This window comes from Pollachius pollachius, assembly GCF_949987615.1.
Source record: "Pollachius pollachius genome assembly, chromosome: 14".
Taxonomy (NCBI): Eukaryota; Metazoa; Chordata; class Actinopteri; order Gadiformes; family Gadidae; genus Pollachius; species Pollachius pollachius.
Genome location: NC_136947.1, coordinates 15,828,291 through 15,846,478, shown reverse-complemented (window position 1 = coordinate 15,846,478; position 18,188 = coordinate 15,828,291). Strand labels below are relative to the sequence as shown.

The 18,188-nt window shown below is 41.0% G+C and overlaps 1 protein-coding gene across 3 annotated transcripts; it reads right to left on the bottom strand.

Moving 5' to 3' along the window:
* Window positions 1-109: 109 nt before the first annotated feature.
* Window positions 110-2,990, bottom strand: LOC307085917 (protein THEM6-like). Of its 3 annotated transcripts, none has more exons than XM_079750850.1 (3): window positions 2,871-2,990; window positions 1,016-1,523; window positions 110-888 (listed from the first exon to the last, which is right to left on the bottom strand). In XM_079750850.1, exons 2-3 carry the CDS (start codon window positions 1,517-1,519, stop codon window positions 781-783), a joined length of 612 nt encoding a protein of 203 aa, XP_079606976.1. In that variant the 5' UTR covers window positions 1,520-1,523; window positions 2,871-2,990; the 3' UTR covers window positions 110-780. The 3 variants fall into 3 exon arrangements, with proteins under 3 accessions (XP_079606976.1, XP_079606978.1, XP_079606977.1); XM_079750852.1 differs by lacking the exon at window positions 2,871-2,990 and adding an exon at window positions 2,286-2,392; XM_079750851.1 differs by lacking the exon at window positions 2,871-2,990 and adding an exon at window positions 2,224-2,372.
* Between the last annotated feature and the right edge of the window lie 15,198 nt (window positions 2,991-18,188).

The following is an 18,188-nucleotide window of genomic DNA, read 5'->3' as shown; positions in this document are numbered from 1 at the left end:
GGTTTATACCTAACGCTTAGTTTACACTGTAGAGTTGTTTATTTTTTGTATACGTTATATCAATATTCTTGAGAATGATGTACTCGGACAACTGCATTGACTTATTTCATTTAATTATTAATTAATTAATCAAAACATAGGATACACCTACCACTTTTGAGTATATCTATAGTGTTCTCAGCCGATTTCATAAAGATTCTGACAATAACAGAAATATATTATATGCACACATGTATTTCATACTTGGCCCTTTTGTGTTAATGTTGCTGTTGAAATAACTGGTTTAAAGTGGAAGCAAATTATTAGTTCTGCTGAGGGATGTAACCTATTCACATTGATTCTCACGTGACCCTGTTTTCGTCTCCATCCCATCATTGAGCCCATCCTATCTGCATTAATCCACAAGGTTTAAAAGTACTTTTCTTTCTTCCTACCCATCTGAATCCCCAGCTCATTAACCACCAACACTCAAGCTCCACCTATACCAGAAGTCATTCATTTAATCATAATCCTATCAATTTTGTATTCTTGTTGTCAACAAATATCATTTCAGGGATGCTTGATCTCATGAATGCTGACAAGCCTGTGTTGATTCCAAGAAAAAGCTTTAAATCAAAAGATAAGGCACAACTGGTTTCAAATTGTAGTGTCACACAGAAGCCCCACGGCTGACCACATCCAACCGCAGCTACTTGTCCTTTTCATACGAGAATGCTGGCTCACGAAATAGAAGGCGTAGAAAAATGAGTCTTCTTTTCCAAAAAGCGTTCATGGTCTGCTTCACTTGTTTTTGTCCTCCAGTCCCCCTTCTGCTCTGAGGGCGTGGCTGCTGGCTGAGATGAAGTTCACCCAATGCTGAAGGTCATCCGGGAACTCGGGGCACTCGACCTGCAAGGAAAACGCCATCAGGGGTTACAGCTGCCATGTCGGAAACAAAGAGAATCAGAGACATCGGCCGCCATAGCCAAAAAAAATAAATTAATTAAAAAATTAAAAAATGGTGCAGGTGACATACCTTCCTCTTGCATAGATGCTGCATGATCTTGGCGGGGCTGCCACGGATGATGTTCTGCCGGCAGTACATCACAGCGCACACCAGCGCGTCCTTTGTGGAAACAAACCTCTGCTCTAGGAAAAATGACTTTTCGTCCCACGTGACGATGCGGCTGCGCAGCTCGAAGCCCTCTCCGATGCAGAGGGCCCTCCGGTAGCGCACGGTGGTGGCCCCCACCACCATGCTGGCACCCAGGGCTCGAAGCGCCTTGAACACGCCGTTGCGCGTGTACAGCGAGAAGCGGGCAAAGTCACACTCCCGCAGGTAGCGGGCGTTGTTCATGTGGCACAGGTCGATGTCCCGGGGGAGGACGCGCCCTGCCACCACCTGCTCGGCGGTGACGTCCCACACCGGGGTCTGAAACCAGGCTCGGGTGAGGACGGCGGCGGCCCGCAGGAAGTACCACACGTCCAGGCAGGAGAAAAGAGTGAGCAAGGCCACCAGGACCCACAGCAGCCACCACATCGTTCTGGGGGAGGCAGGAGCACAAGGGCGTGAGACCGGACGGCACATTGGATGGTTGGGGAAGGGTGAACAGGAAGGGCCCAAGAAGGTGTCGGTTTACTGGACTAGTGGCCAAGGGGGGGGGGGTCAAAGCTGGGAGAATGAGTTCATCAAGACACCTATTACTACAAGCTACCCACTTACTCACTAGCCACTACTGGGATGAATGGCTGAAACAGCACCATACCAATCTGCTATTTTCCAATATATTTAAATCGTACATTTCCTTAATTTCTGCTTCGTTTTTTGCCAACATTACCTTAGCTCCACCAACATTATGCAATCCCACACCTATTGTACACCGGTGTACGAGAGATTGTGTCTCTATAATGGGCTTAGGGGCTGGGATGTCGTATAATGTGAGCATGAGAAGGCAGTTCAGACTATAGGGACGATTAGGGGAACACAAAAAAATAAATATACGCCTAATTTACACTCATCCAACCATCAACCATACCATGGTTACATTAACGGTGTGCAGATATGAATGCACTTGTCCAATCATGTACACCCCAATTGACTACATTGGAACCATAATTATCAAAGAATATAGATTGAAATAATTGTTCCACCACAATGATCCCAAAGTGATTTTTGGTGTTCCCTCCTATGCAGAAGACCCGAGGAGTCTAGGCTAGGATACGAACATGGTTGTTGCTGCTTACCCCACAATTGACTCGCGCTCGCTGCTCTTTAAATAATAAAGATAATATTGTTAATTTTGTACCTATAATCTTGTTGTGTGGGCTGTTCTCTAAGTCTCCACCCGGTCTGTTATAGTACCGCGGCTCACGAGTCACACAGTCTCGACTTAGTTAAGTTGGATAGCTGTTGCCACTCTCTGTAAGCTATGCAACAGGTTTGGCTGGTAAATCTGGTACTGGCATCGAACAAGTCTGCATCATCGAAAGAAAACTCGCTACAGAACACAGTAAAACGTCCTACATTTTTTGCTATGAAACGAAATATTCACATTGATTTCCTTAGGCTCTGATACGAAATAACGAACCTATGGAACTAATGGTACGTTTACTTGGAATGCACATTGGTAGTCTTAAGATACAAAATAAAAAAGGGAAAGGTCCGAGATGTTTGCACGAAATTATTCATGGATTATATGAGGGGTTAAAAATTACGGAGAACGAACATTACTTTCATAGCCTACACATAGTTAGATACTCTGTAACCGATAGGTCCTGAATGTACCCCAGGTTGTTTACCAGCTCACAGGGGGACGGAAAGGAACAGTTGACAAAGACATTTAACCAACATGGCAACAAATAACGTCCTATAGGTGTTTCATACTACTTACGTCGTATTTTCAGTCTTAACTCCAGTGTATTTCTATCTGTTGACACATTACCAAGTTACCATAGCGTCCATGGTCCATACGGGATTTGCACGGAAGAATTCCGGTGCGTACGGACCCCAATGCACGCTTTTAATTGGCCGACAAGTTCAGCGTCATGCGTAAGCAAAATAATGGTTTGTACAAAATTATACCAGTGTTCGATAAGTAGCGGTGACGAAGAACATTATTATTTTTAATAGGATTTGTGTAGACTACTTTGTTTATTTTTGTAGTTTGACAACATGAAGCAGAACTAAATCGTTGCAAACGTTACTTCACTATTGTTACGTACACAAATCAGCATTTTCATGCAAACTTGTGTATATATGTACAACCATCAAGGTACTATGAATTATAAAGGCATTAAACAGTATCCAATATTCTGATGAGATGTAGATATGTCATATTCTGAAGCTTCCAAAAGGAACAAAATATTGGAGGACTGAATGAGGCACGCATTTCAAATCACATATCTGTTTATTTGACCAACAATATCTGTTGGTAAAGTGATAATAACATGCTGGTATTGGAGCATCCTACTCAGCGTTGATGAGCAAAACAATATAACAAAGAACAAGGATCAACTGTTAAGGAGTACAAATGAATCAAACATGACCGAAAGGTTAGAGAATTCCCAAAACATTTTTTTTTTATAACAAAACAAGAACAGAGTACACAGGAATCAAACATGACAGAAGGCCTAGAGAGGCCTCACATGGTCAATGTTTTCACATGGAATGAAGAGTTAAACATGGGCATGTCTTACAAATGAACATTCATACTGATGACCAGTAGTAGTTCCACATTAATGTCTGAGTTAAATAGCAAAACTACAGCTTGTTCCTCATCAGACTACAGCAGGTATATTTGGAAGATAACAAAAAAAAGAGAAAACATTTTTTTTTTTATAAGCAACAATAATGTGATTAAACTGTTACAATGAGATGCTCTGTTTTGGTAATGCTTGTCAACAGAAAAAAAAACACTCTCCATGACCGATTTCTTCTGAACTAGGGATAAACAAGGCACATTTAGCCTAACGTTTCAAGGCCCTGCTGGTTGTATTTGACGAACCTTGTGCTCCCTCACCATTTTCTTCATATCTCGATCTTCTTGAAGGTCACTAGTCTGGAGTGGACGTTTTTTCCCCATTTGTGGATTTCTAAAAGAGACAACATTTTCTTTATTTGACAGAACACAGGAATGCTAGTCTACAAATCAAATCAAACATGAAAGAAAGGCTACAGACTGGTGGTGAAAACTAAGGATTATTGAACCGATCAATCAAATTCATCCAGGGAAAAGCATCAGGAAAATAATATCATTGCACATCACATTAAAATACTCGAGAGGAAAATGTAGAACGTACGTTTTAAGGTGTTCCTCGATGGCCTTACGCTCGTATACTGTCCCATACTTTGTTCTAACAGGCTCAACAAATATCCTCTTGCTGAGTGGACATTTCAGATGTTGGGGTGTGTTCTTCGGAACAGAACGCCGACCGACCAATTCCTTTCAGGGAGAAGTAATAAAGCAGTTTAATGTTTTATTCATAAGGTGTAAGGCCTGTGGCTCAAAAAATGTGGCATTTACTTGTGAGGCTCATTCAGTGATAATTTATCCAAGTGTACAGATTAGGAAATTAATCTTGACATAAAAAAAACAAGAACTCACAAAAACATATAAACAAATGTCCACTTTGTTTATTTGTTTTTCATGTTGGTGCAAGATGTTGGACGCAATGTTTTAATATATCCTTTAGTTCATAGAATCCTTAATATAAGTGGGGAACCTCACCCGCTCCTTGTCATTGAAGGACTTGGCTGCGGTTTTCGCGGTGTGGTCCTTGGCTTCTTGTTCATACTTGTCCTTGCTGGATAGGAATTCCTCAGCCAAAATGCTTACATAGGAGAACATTTGTAAAACATTTTATCACATTACATAAAAGCATTCTCAGGTAAATTAAGTATTCGTAAAATAGTTTTGTAAGAGGTAAAAAAGAAGAAGACATTAATAAAAAAAAACATGCCCATATAATAACTTATTCTACAGAATTTGGTCTGCCCCTCATGTCAACTTGATTGAAACCATTCAGCATGGTCAGCATCATATAGAAAGCAGTAAAATACACATTTTTCATCCAACGGCAATTTGAAGAAAGCAAAGAAAACATGTAAACATCAACTAAATTTAGTTTTAAACAACGCTAGAAGACCCCACCTGTCTAGTGGGTCTTCAGCCTCAGGGGCGATGAGCAGTCCATAGATGGCGTCCAAGATCTCCCTCATGGTGACATGGGCGTTGTAGCTGCGGTCAAATATGTGGTGACAAATCCGTCCAGAATTGTTGACGTTGCAGTGTTACACCTTTACTGATTAAGACAATGGCATTGGAAAAGTCCTGTATTTGTTTTGTTTACTGGCTCTTTTGCAACGATTATACACATGTATGGATGATGCATTGTAATCAAACAAGGATACATGTGTGAAGAAGCGGATTGTAGGAGGTTTCACTAGGTAATCCTTGTCAAACTGACAGTACAGCTCAAACACCCCCTTCTCATAAGGTGTGTCAGGAGGACCCTGCATCAGAATCTTCCAAAATGCTATGAACAGTTAGAAAACACACATTACAGTTAGGAATCAGAAATCAGGACTGTTATGCATTACTTAGAAGGCTTGTTAGGAGTACACGTAGGTATATATGCATGGCAATGAAAGATGATATTACTTAGTCCTAGTGGGCATGATTGCCACTTACTGAAGTCGGACTCGGAGGGGAAGATGGTGAATTAAGGATGAGGCTCACAGTGCAAGCGTCTCAATTCCTCTAGTATACGTTTGTCCTTCTCCATCAATTTCGATTTCTTAGATTCCTGGATCTTCTTTTTTAATGCACTGGGGTGAAAGAAATGTGCGTTTAGTTCCGTAGGGGAAGCCTGGGAGGGGGACTAAGAACCACAAGGCACAGGGGGGGATTGCCTTGTGGTTCTTAGTATTGCTTCCTTTGGAGTCCTGCAAGTGATAAACATGTGGTCATCTGAAAGGTTACCAGACAAATGCAAAGCAGGGGAAGCATTATTCATCATTTGTTTAGATAAATGCCCTATCCATCCATCTATGTTTCTCTTTTGTCATTATGTTACTTCATTAGTGTGGTTGCTACTGCAAGCCCATCTACTAATTCTTAAGTTTTCATTATTCCCTTTGCCTGTTTTTTGTGCAGTTAACTGCTCCTGCATACTTTCAGCTACAGAAACCATTCAACTATCAAAATGTCCAGCTCTTTAACGACATGAAGGCTATCTCTCGGCGTTCTTCAACTCTTTCAAATGTTTTAACTATTACGCTCTTTCTGCCTTTTTCTTTTGCAATGCAACTGTCCGCCTTCTCTGACAGTTCAACTACTTCGGACATCAGAACTTGGTTCAATTTTCAATGTTAACCTTCGTTCAAACCATTTGATAAATCAACACACTTGTATCTTCAATAATCTGAAAACCGAATTACCTTTATACTTTTTTCAGAATCACAGTTTAAGTTCCATATCGGCTTCGTTTTCAGTTGATCTCATTGATTTACGTTGAAGTTAGAGCGCGGAGGACGTGCAGGCAGTGTTGCCAGATTGGGCGGTTTTTCCCGTCGATTGGACTACTTATTACGACATTCAGGCAGCGGTTGCGCTAGCGTTGACATTAACGCTGATGTTATGGTGTGTTCCAGATGCCTCGGACACCAGCCTTCCGAGTTGTACTTGTGACGTAACTTCCTGTTTCGTAGCATTCATAGCGTTCGTAGCCTGATAGGTCCGAAAATCTAAAATAGTAAGGCAGGTGCAGTAACTTTCGTTTAATAATTTACAACCAATGGCTATGGTATATAAACTACACTCAAATAATAGCTTAAATCTTACCTTCCGCATCTTTAAGAACAGCAAAAAAAAACACCTATAGGCAGTGGTCGAGTTGTAAAAACAAGCCAGGGGGGATGGTGGATTTTAACTTTTAGGGACAGATCATTTGTGCTGATGACATTGGATATGGTGGTAGACCAACGGTGTGCTAATTATTATTATTTGTATTACTATTATTATTATTATTATTTTATCCCATAAAACGCAGCTGATCGGACGCATCACACGATTCGGAGGCATGCGTCACATTTAAGGATTTTAAAAACTGATTCTTATTATTCTTTTTCAAAAATGCATTCGGCAGAGAAGGGAGACTAACGTTGCTCACGGGTTGGAATGAAAGGGAGAAAACGGGACAGAGTTGCCTGCGGAAGCGATGTCTGAGATGCAGAGACAGCTTCACGCTATCAGTGTCTGTCTGGGAAGGGGAGATGGCTGTTTCAGAAGGGGGATGATTTTGATCATTTTAATTCCAAAGGGGGATGCCATCCTCCCTCATCCCCCCTCAACTCGAGTGCTGCCTATAGGCCTTTAGGACAATGTGTAACAGAAATGTGTTTACATAAATATATTTAGCATAAAATGACATTTAAATTTGTTTTGCATAGTACGTTGTACATAGGACTTCATATTGTGTGCGGATATAAATGTTTGTAATTTTTGCTTACTTGGCTGCCAGTTCATCCAGATTCTGACTTTTTATTGTGCCAGCGAGAAACTTCCACACCACAATCAGATTTGGTTGACATTTGTCCTTGCTTAAAAAGATTCCGACATTACCTGCCACATAAAGAAGTAATTGTTAATGAACAAATGACGAAATATAATTGTATAAAGTTTGTGGTATAATGGAACCCTGTGTGACTCATTCAAAATCATCTAATGCTTTGTTTATATATTCATACAGTATATAAAGATGTAACTGATGGTTGCATGCATATTGAGTCAGACTTCAGGTTTAGGTTTAAGACCTTCCTGGGTTGATCCTTATGAAAGTCCTGACTGACTACTAGTGACATAACATAATAATCTTAAATCCTACTTAATGCAGTACCTTCACTCAGTTGAAGAAGCAGTGGCCCAGCCTGTCCTGCGCCCTTGAGTAGAAGCGGTGGGGTCACTTGTAGAAAGGGGAACTCTCTCAGTTTCTCTGTCATGTCACCAAAAGTCTCCTTCATAGTTACCTGAAAGCTTTAAGCCACAAGGGAGGGGTGAGCTGGAGATCGTACCAACCACTTCCTTGAATTTTAATGAAAAAAAGTACTGCACCATATTCATCTTATTAATGTAGGATTATTTAGACTTGCCTTATTCCTAGGTAGTCCACTTTGAATAAATAATTCTCAACATAATTAAAATTAGAATTGGTGTTTTTTTTTGCATTTAAACGTTTTCCGATCATCTACTTTTTCTTCATGTGAACCATATCCATTGTGGTACAAAAAGTTCAAGTTACTTTATTTTGTACCCAGAGGTATATTTTGTTTGCAGGATAAAGTAATACTATGTCCGCATGTACAGGTAAGAGGATTAGGCAGACTTTCAAGTGAACAACACGATACACATAAGAGGTTTATGATACAGAAACACAAATAACCTGTGTTATTTGTGCTGGTGGTGTTGCTGGTGAGTCAGGGCAGAGTCTCAGCCTCTTCCATGAGTTTCATCCTGAACATCTGGTATAAGGGGTAGGTTAAACTGGGCAGGTCCTCCAGGAACTCAAGACACCATTGCTATTGGGTGTTAGCCTCGTCACTCACAGAAATATAGATGTCGCTTTGGTGCAACACGCGCGAAGGTTTATTCTTTATAAACATCCATGGGTTTATCAGTCCACTGGTATGTATGTATATATATATATATATATATATATATATATATATATATATATATATCTCCGGAAGTCCGCAAACGGCAATTTTTCCTCCATGCTGTGTTCACTCTGACAGCTCATTTGGATGCAATGGGCAGCAGCTCATTTGCATTTAAAGCTACAGACACCAGAAACAGCACATTCTGAAAGGGACTGAAACAGCCAACACATGTTTTCTATTTAAAAAAATATATAAATCGTTTAGATTAGTCGACTAATCTGAAAAATTTGTCGAAAGATTAGTTGTTAGAAAATGAGTCGTTACGACTCATCCTAACGCTAAAGACCACGACCAACGACTCATACTAACGAATTCCTTTTTGAATCTGGTTTGTTTTGCCAGGGGTCCGGGATTTGTTACGCATGCATGTCAATAAAGTCTTTCCTTCACAATTTGGCCGTTCTTGACAAAGTTATTAAAACGCAGTCTGCCAGACTTTCTGTATGGCAAGGCTGGCTCTACAAGACTTCTGCTTTGATCATATATTTTGTGCTACACCCAGCAAAATAGGCCAGTTTGATTCATATTCAACATGTTATGTGTTAAATGACTACATACTTCTCTCAAAGCATGTCGGCGTGAGATATCCAAAGGTTGTATCTTCTGACGGAAGGAGGAAGGCTGAGCAGTATCTTCTCTATATCCATGGCTCTCCTCAGTGAACTTTCCAGCAAGTCTACTTCACAGCAGTTTGGAATTTTCTCTCCATCTTAAAAAGGAAAAACAAATCAAACCAAGATGAATGAAGCAACAATATATGGTCAAAAAAATTGTACATTTCAATCTGAAATTAAACTTAGTTTTAGTAATAGTATGATACCACAGATAATCTCATAAAATCTGTCGAAACCCAACAATTAACATTTGATGATTCTTTTATTAAAGAGCCAGTGAAACCAGTTTCAGCTGGAATTAAAACACTGACATGAAAAAGAATGTGTTTTGGTTTGAGAGTTCTAGAAATGAGAGGGACGTGTTGTCCCCATGTCAACATTGTGAACTTTTTCTATCACCGTTGTTGTGTATGAGCGTTATATTGAGCGATGTTGTATACAAAATGCGCCACATAATGTAGCATTGTGTGGCGCATTTTATCATCCCTCGGACGCAAACATTAAATAGACCGCTGCGCAGATGGAGCTTCACCATCCATACACAGAATGGGTATATACGGTGTTGGGTTCACTGGCTCTTTCAAATTGTTTTCATTTGATCCATTCATTTTCATTTAACATGAAAATAATTGTATTAATTTCATTTTTTAACAAATGCCTCCAGGAATCTCAGGACTAGACAAGTGTGTAAGAGAATTTTTACTGATTGAAACCTAATTAAGTTGACCATTGTATCGTACCATTGTATGAATAGTATCATTTACCTCTGATCTTTTGAAGAACATATGCCCTTTCATAGACGACTGGGGTTCCTGGTACATAGACTGGTTCACAGAAACGATGTCCCTGCTCAGATGTCAGGGAAACTGTTGCGTAGTTCTCATGATCCATTGACTGATCCTGGTCGACGGATTAAAATAGTTAATGCACGTGATCCATAGCTGAACAAAAGAAGTCAAGACTGATAAAATACCATCGTACACCTGCTGTCGATAGGAGATATGCCCAGCAGTGTGCCGCATACTCAAAGACATCCTGGTCCTCGATTGGTTTTTCCTCAGTGCGTTGTCCAGGCTTTGGCAAGAGTTCTCTGAACAGCACGTACAATCCCTCAAAGATTGCAATCTTCAGAGTTTGGAGGAGAATAAAACCATGAGTAGCGTATTATGCACCAGATGAGCATAGTTGTATAAGTGCTAAGTGATAACTAAATGCTAACACTGCCATGGCACAAACCTTCTGAGTTTTGGTTACAATCTGATTCCTGCAGATCAGCTGGCACAAACTCTGTGCCAGAGGGCTACAGCCGGTAAGTTTGCGTATGTAAACAATCACGGGTGAGAAATCGCTCCCACACATTTTTGATTTCTAAAGGGGGGCAAAAACATTTTGTTCAATTTCTACTAATTTGTTCAATGTCCACTAACCTGTATATATATATTCAAAAGGGAACGGAAGTCATGTGGATTGGATCTGTTAGAGTATAGACTGTTGATTAACATTAATCAACAGTCGATTAATATTGATTATTAAATTGACCAAATCAACTAACAGTGCCAAGGATAAATGTACACAAGTGCTAGATATTATAATTATGTCAAACAGGACATAAATAAATGATGATAATTACCACAGAATAAAGTGAGGACATGAACACACTCTGTCCTTTAGTGGTTTGTTGCACTGAGGGTTCAACATCATTACTGAACATCACATCATTGCCTGGCGTCTTTTTAGGAAACGTAGACAAGGAAAAGTTCAGCGTTGAACTTCTGTCTGCAGCGATTCCACAATCTTGTAATATGTCACAACCACCATGGTTCCCTCTGCCAAATCTTGGTAGATTCTCATTAGAAATGAATTAACATGTAAGACCATCCTACGAGGAAAAATGTTAAACTTGTCAACCATAGAAAAACAAGAGAAATGTTCAGGTTACTGGTAATGTAGAGCATGTGCTGGTATTCCACTTTCATTTGCCAGTTTATCTCTCAAATCGATAATGGTGTCAGAGGTCAGGTTAACTGAGATTTCAAAGTTTCCCTGGGGAAAGAAGAGAGACAGAGAGCAGCGGACCTTCCTGAAAATGTTATCTTGACATGCTGCTTAACATTTATTTTGCAACTTGTAACACAAAAAAAAACAATTTTGTATCATGGAGCAACTGTTTTTATCAAAATTATACAACTATACATCAATTTATAAATCAATGTTATTATTTGTAGTGATTAGTTATATTTCATCTTAGAACTCAGTAAATGAAACCTCATGTAAACGTAACACAAAAACATGCATACTTAACACTCACCTTAAGAATTATGTGACAGCGAACGGTATCCTCTCCTGGGGTTTCTTCAACTGTCGGGTTTCTCATCACAATGCTGTTGAGTAGGTTCTGCCTTGGTGTAAATACAGCGTAGAGTTTGTCTTTGTTCTTTATATGTCTTTCTTTCAAAGACCCTGGGGAAAGTGAAGGAAAATGAATGAGTGCACCATATCTCGGCTCATATAAGTAGATAACCGTTAGTTGTATCTTTTTCTACACTTGCTTTAATATTTCTTATATACTGTCCATAAAATGGATATGTGACACCCTTTCTAACAGGCACCCCCAACTTGATGTACATAACGACCGTGCAAAAGCCAGTCCTTTTACTTCAAGGAGGGGACTTGGTTATTACCAACCCTAACCCTTACCCTCTATCACATGGTTTGGGTGCTGTAGCTTTGTGAGCTGGTTAACTTAGTTATGTACTCTCATAAAATGCTTGAGGCTGTTCTTACACGTGCTGAAGAAGGGGTCATCCGTCAGGGGCATTCCGTCCCGCGTGTTTTCAAGATGACAAATCCTCAGCATTAAATCATCAACTGTGTTCTGTGCAGGATCCATATCTACAAGGGGGAAAGGCCTTTTTTATTCACGTCTGTATGTGTATGTATGCATTTTTATTATAACAATGATTGAAAAACTTGTTTACTATCTAACAGGAGGCAAATGCAGTGTAGCCACTGAACATATTGGTCTGTGAAATAGTCTCTTATCTCAGATTCTTAGCTTAATATAACTACATGTATATTTATCACAGATCTACCGGGACCGAAATTATAAATATTTAACATTATTTAGGGTACGACTCAACATCCGATTCAAGAAATATAATGCGTTTCCACAATGATAAATAAGCACAATGTTAAGAAACATAAAAGACCTATCTTTGCCCAACTTAAGTTCTGGAATAGGGTGTTTCCATTAACGTAGGGGAACAGACAAATTTTAAGCTTGATTGCAGTGGAATATGCATCTGGCCCCCTCTCGTTCACGGATTCTCAGCAGACGTATATTGCCCAAACCTATTCAATAGGGTTTGCACATATGTTAAAGAAAAACATATCGGTAATAGTGTTGTTAAAAAAATATTCATGAATCTACTTATATGATAGATTAAATATTATTGTTCCTTCCAACTTGGTTTTAAAGCCATTTAAAAGAAGATAAATCAAATATTGAAAATATTCAAATATATTCTTCTGGAGCCCTGGCTGGTAATTAAAGAAATTTAAAACTTGAAATGGAAATATTAGACAGCTTTATTGACCAAATTGTCAGTGCAATGAAAATATGACTCGCATAAAGTTGTTAAAAATCGATATATTCATTGTATGTAAAGCACCTTTTCGTGCTTCAACGAAATGCGTCTGATTAAATGGCGCTCTCCGGTGGTCAGCTTTGGTACTGTAGGAGGTAGTGGCTGGAACGGTGAAGTGAGGAATACAGCGCTGCTCGTCTGTCCCCGATTGGCTCTAATTGGACAAGCCACTGAACCAACCATACTCCTTCTATCATCATCATCCTTTGGTGTGTGTGAATCCTCAGTCACAGACTTTAAATAGTGATTAAGAATATTACACAGACCACCATTGGTGATATCTCTCCTTGTGCCGTTTTCTGCTTTTCCATCAGTCATTGACAATACATTGAGATCAGTGTTTCTCTCCCTTTGGTCGACGTGAGTGACGTCCGACACTGAGGATACATTGTTCTCGCCGCCATTGGCATTGTTCCTCTGATCCACACTCAGACTACCGGGACTAATCTGCCTCCTGGCGCCCCTTTGGGTGCTGGTCGCTGCTGGTCTGAGAGCTGCTTCACTGGGGTGAGGCAGCAGGCCGTCAGGCTGCAGATCTCCAGTCCTAGTCGAAGAGGACCCCTGGGGGGGCCGCAGCGACGACGCAGAGCGGGGCCTCGTCGGGGGAGCCCAGGGCGGCGGGCTCGGCTTAACGAGTGACAGAGAGGAGAGGGGGCGGAGTCTCTGGTCCGGTGGGCGGGGTCTCAGGTCTGGGGGGCCGGCCCTGGGGTGAGGGGTCCCGAGTCCAGCTGAAGATCTGCAGGGACGTCCCGGGGATTGGAAATCAACACCTGCTTTGAAATGATTCATATTCTTTACTATAGGTTTTTCAGACTTTGAATACCAACCTGGAAGGCTTTGTAAACCTTTGGCTGGTGGGTGGCGGGGAAGACACAGAGGAAGAGGAGGTGGAGGAAGATGAGAGGGGGCGAGGCAGGAGGGGACTTGGAAGATCTAAATCCATCTGGATCACTCTCCTCTGTTCTCTCAGCTCTTTAAAAGACATACAAACAAGCACACATAGGTACACATTAACAAGCAAACAAGCACACAGGACGATCGTCCTGTAAACCCACAGAATGATAACAGATACTTGTGGACACTAGATGACAGCAGTGAGTCAGGACGTTGAGGTTGGCTGCTCACCTGTGAACGTTGGTTCTCTGTCTTTGATCTGGCACCGACTCCTGTATTGTTGCTCAATATCCTCCTATAGGAAACACACGCGCACACACACGCACACACACACACACACACACACACACACAAACACACAAACGTATTGACTTAGTTATTACTTCTTGTGTACAATTGCTTAGTTGGCCAAACACACAATTGGAACTTTGTCAAGTGACTAAACCTCGTCATGGTTTGGCCTTGAACATTTCTATCCATTTCATGGCACATGAAACACGTCAGTTGACTTGAGACTGCATGTATGCATGCATCTAACGTCTTGGCACACGCACACACACTACTAAATCCACTATCCCACAGACACTCTTCTCCTAATGTCACTCCAGTACGAGCATTACCAGAGAGGTCCCTACTTCAGATGCAGACCAGCAGATTTCTATAGGCCGAGACCCTGTGTTTACCCATGCACGCAGACAAATACATGTGAGGACCTGAGACACACAACTCCCAGAGAATATCAAACAGTGAATCAGAAAGATGGTCCGCAATCAAACATGCAAGCCGTTAACCAATAGGAACAGGTTGGATGAGTCCCTACAGCAGATGACTGTATGGGAATCTATCCACGAGATAATGCAGACATAAACCCAGGATAGAGAGGGAAGACCAATCAATGTATTATAGGTAATATGAGCTCGTCGCCCAAACCCTGCGCAGTATTAAGTATAATGTTAAAAGAATGACCTAGATGTGGTGAATATAATATCTGCTGGAGGTTAATGTCATTAATATTATTATCTTTTTCTTCCTGCAAGGGTGCCATTCATTTTTTTTTTCAGGGTTTTAAGGTTTTCTTCATGGTCTGTATGGTTCTGACATTATAATATGCCTCATGGCAACATGACATCTGCATCGCACAGAGTAGTCAAACAGGTTGATTGATAGTTAGGTTTTGTAAATGTTTTTGCAACACATGCGGCAACACCTGCAAAACCATGCAAACAAACGCAAATGCAATCACAAATTGTCAAACGTCATTAATCAATCAACCAGGATGTTAACTTTGCTAACATTTGGAAAGATTGGGAAAGTAAATCGTCTTTCTAGTTTTACAAGATGTTTTTGGGAAAAAGTGCTGCCGTAGTGTTTCTTTTCACCTGAACCCAAAGCAACTGCCTCTTTAATGCCTCACAGTCCTGTGTTAGAATGCACCTGAAGAGACAGACAGACAGAGAGATCCAAATGTAATCATACATTTAATGATCTACATTATTTGAATGTGGTGTGCATGGCTGTAGAATTCTAATTTGTATTATTGACTTTTTATTATTTTTCTTTCTGATCGTTTTTCAATGCCATGAGAGAGAGAGAGAGAGAGAGAGAGAGAGAGAGAGAGATTCAGAATGAGTGAGAGAGAGAGAGAGATTCAGAATGAGTGAGAGCGAGAGAGATAAAGAGAGGAAACAGGAGAAAAAAAAGTACATGTATATAATTGAATTATAAAAGTTGTCCTCGTTCGGTGCAAAGGGTTGAGGTAAAATAAAAAGTCAAAATCAAAGCTACGAGCTTCTTCAAAAGGTATGATCTCACCGAAGATGCTCCACCACCCGGTCTATGTGGACCACGTTCAGCTGGTCTCTCACAGCCTCCAGCTCATCACCAACACTGGGTACAGGGACGGCACGTTGGGCAACAATAAGACATTTTGGATGTTTTGTTGGGTCTAATAATCATTAACAGATGCATTTAGTAATAAACACAATAACAATTATGCATATTAACATGTGAGGGGTGCATAATGCAACAATGCACAATTATCTAAATGATGAGAAAAAACGTTGAAATGACGAGATAAAAAGAAGATGGGTAGGGTAAGCTGTCCTTCAGCTGTCCTGAAATAAGCCCTGAGCTCGTTCCACCATTGTGAAGCCAGGACAGCAACCAGTGGCGATGAGTAGCAATACAGCAGGCGCCCAGTAGTGAGTAGCAATACAGCATAGTAGCTGTGAGTGACCGCCTCATGATTTGGATGTTGTTTCTCGTTATAATAGTATCTCATAATTCAGACTTTGTCTCCCGTGTCCCTCACCTGCTTCCTTGTGGCGGCGGGGTGCTGCACCGGGGGACACCGTGGCTGTTGTCTGTGGAGCGACCCAGGGCATAGTTCACTGTGTCAGGGTCGTACCGCGACCAGACCTCCTCACCATCTCTACAGCAGACACACACACACACGCACACACACACACACACTCACACACGCACGCACCACACATACACACACTCACACAACAGGTGTTTCACTGCATTATAAAGGTTGTGGTTCCCGCCACTCAATGAAAATAGGAATTAAGTCAAACAAATGAACTAATAACATGGACAATCACAGTTTGTGTGCCTTTGAGTAGGCACCCATCTGCTACGTAAAGGTTTAACATAGGAATATATATATTGATTGCATATACGGTATTTTTGTACAAAAGGGGCTTATATCATGGCAAAACAATGACACATTAACAACGCACTCCACAGTGATGAACAGCGACAGTAGGTAGGAGAACACGGTTGTTTGTCGTTTATATGTGTGTGCGTCGTGCGTGTGTGTGTCGTGCGTGTGCAGCCCACCTCCCCTCCCTGCAGGCTCTCTCTCGGATGGACTGCAGTAACATCCTGACCTCCCCCCTTAGCAGCTCTTTGCCTACAGGGGGGTCCGCCAGAGGACTACGTGGGGTCTCCGGCCTGCCGCCACAGCTACCACCTTGCTTGATCTCTCGCCATATTCCCAGCCACATGTCCAGCTGTGACACAAAACAACAGAGATACTAAGAATTAGACAGAAGTATATAACCCTTGCCCAGAGGGGGGTGACTATGAGCTAGCTAGCTAGCTTATATATTTCACTCTTTCACTATAATTACTTATTTATTTCTCTTTAAATACATTATCATGTGTTCAATTTCTGACACAGATCAACAATAAATGTTGTATACAGATCAAGAAGTGCCGACTGGAATGATAGAAGTGCAAGTGCTATAGACATTCAATTAAAAAGAAGGAACCACAATCGAGGTCCACAGGGACGGTCACCTCGGAGTTGACCTCCGTGTACATGTCGACCAGGGACTGTCCAAGCGCCGCGCGCACCTCCGGCAGCTCTGCTCGAGGAACCTGCGCCTCGACCAGACGCCAGAGCGACTGGCGAGGACTCCCTCGCTGCACTTCCATCACCACACTGTTTGTAAAAAACGACGGATAGTTAAAGATATTAGTAAAAGCAGTCTTATCAAAGGCTTTTAGATCTTCTTAAAAAGGCTTTTAGATCCATCCTAAATCCTCTGCAAACGGACTGGTCGTTGTTTCACATTTTGATGCAAAACTATAAAGCTTTCCTCGAATTGTATCTTTGCTAAAGCATTGGTATGTTTAATGTTTGATCGTTTGTACAAGCAAGACGTGTCGCATAACGTAGCGGACTGGTAGCTGATGTGCTACAAGTTCGTACCCTGTTGCTTGTTGCTTGTATCCAATGACAACACGAGTGTTGCCATGCGTACTCACATATCGCGAGATAATGCTGGTCTATAACTGGGTCTTATCATTTAAAGTTGAAGGTAAAGATTGAAAACAATATGTCAGACTAGGTTGTTGTTTTTTTATAACATAATTACTAATAACATGTTCATGAACTAGATATAGGATCATTCCTTACCGATGATGGAGCAATTTGGACGAGGGGTTATATTACACGCGTAATATAATACAATATAATATTCTAAAGGATATTCTGAAAGTTGAACAATGATCCTTTAATTGGGGTTTAAATATTATCAAAGCAAGTCAATCTAATTGTTTATCACCCTGTTGAAAACAGAAAAGTATGTTATATAATATAGTTGTGAAAGCTATAGCGGGATCAAACTTGGATCGAGCAGAAAAGCATGAATCCACATATACAGGGACTTGGGGAGACAGTGCATGGGTTGTGCATTGTTAGGGAGTGACTGGATATAGTGGAAAGGAGAGCATTGGCTACGACCTCCACTAATGCGTTGCTATTAGAGGCAGAGGAAACACCCTTGGACCTCAGAAGAGATCAAATGTCTTTGGTCTACTGGATTC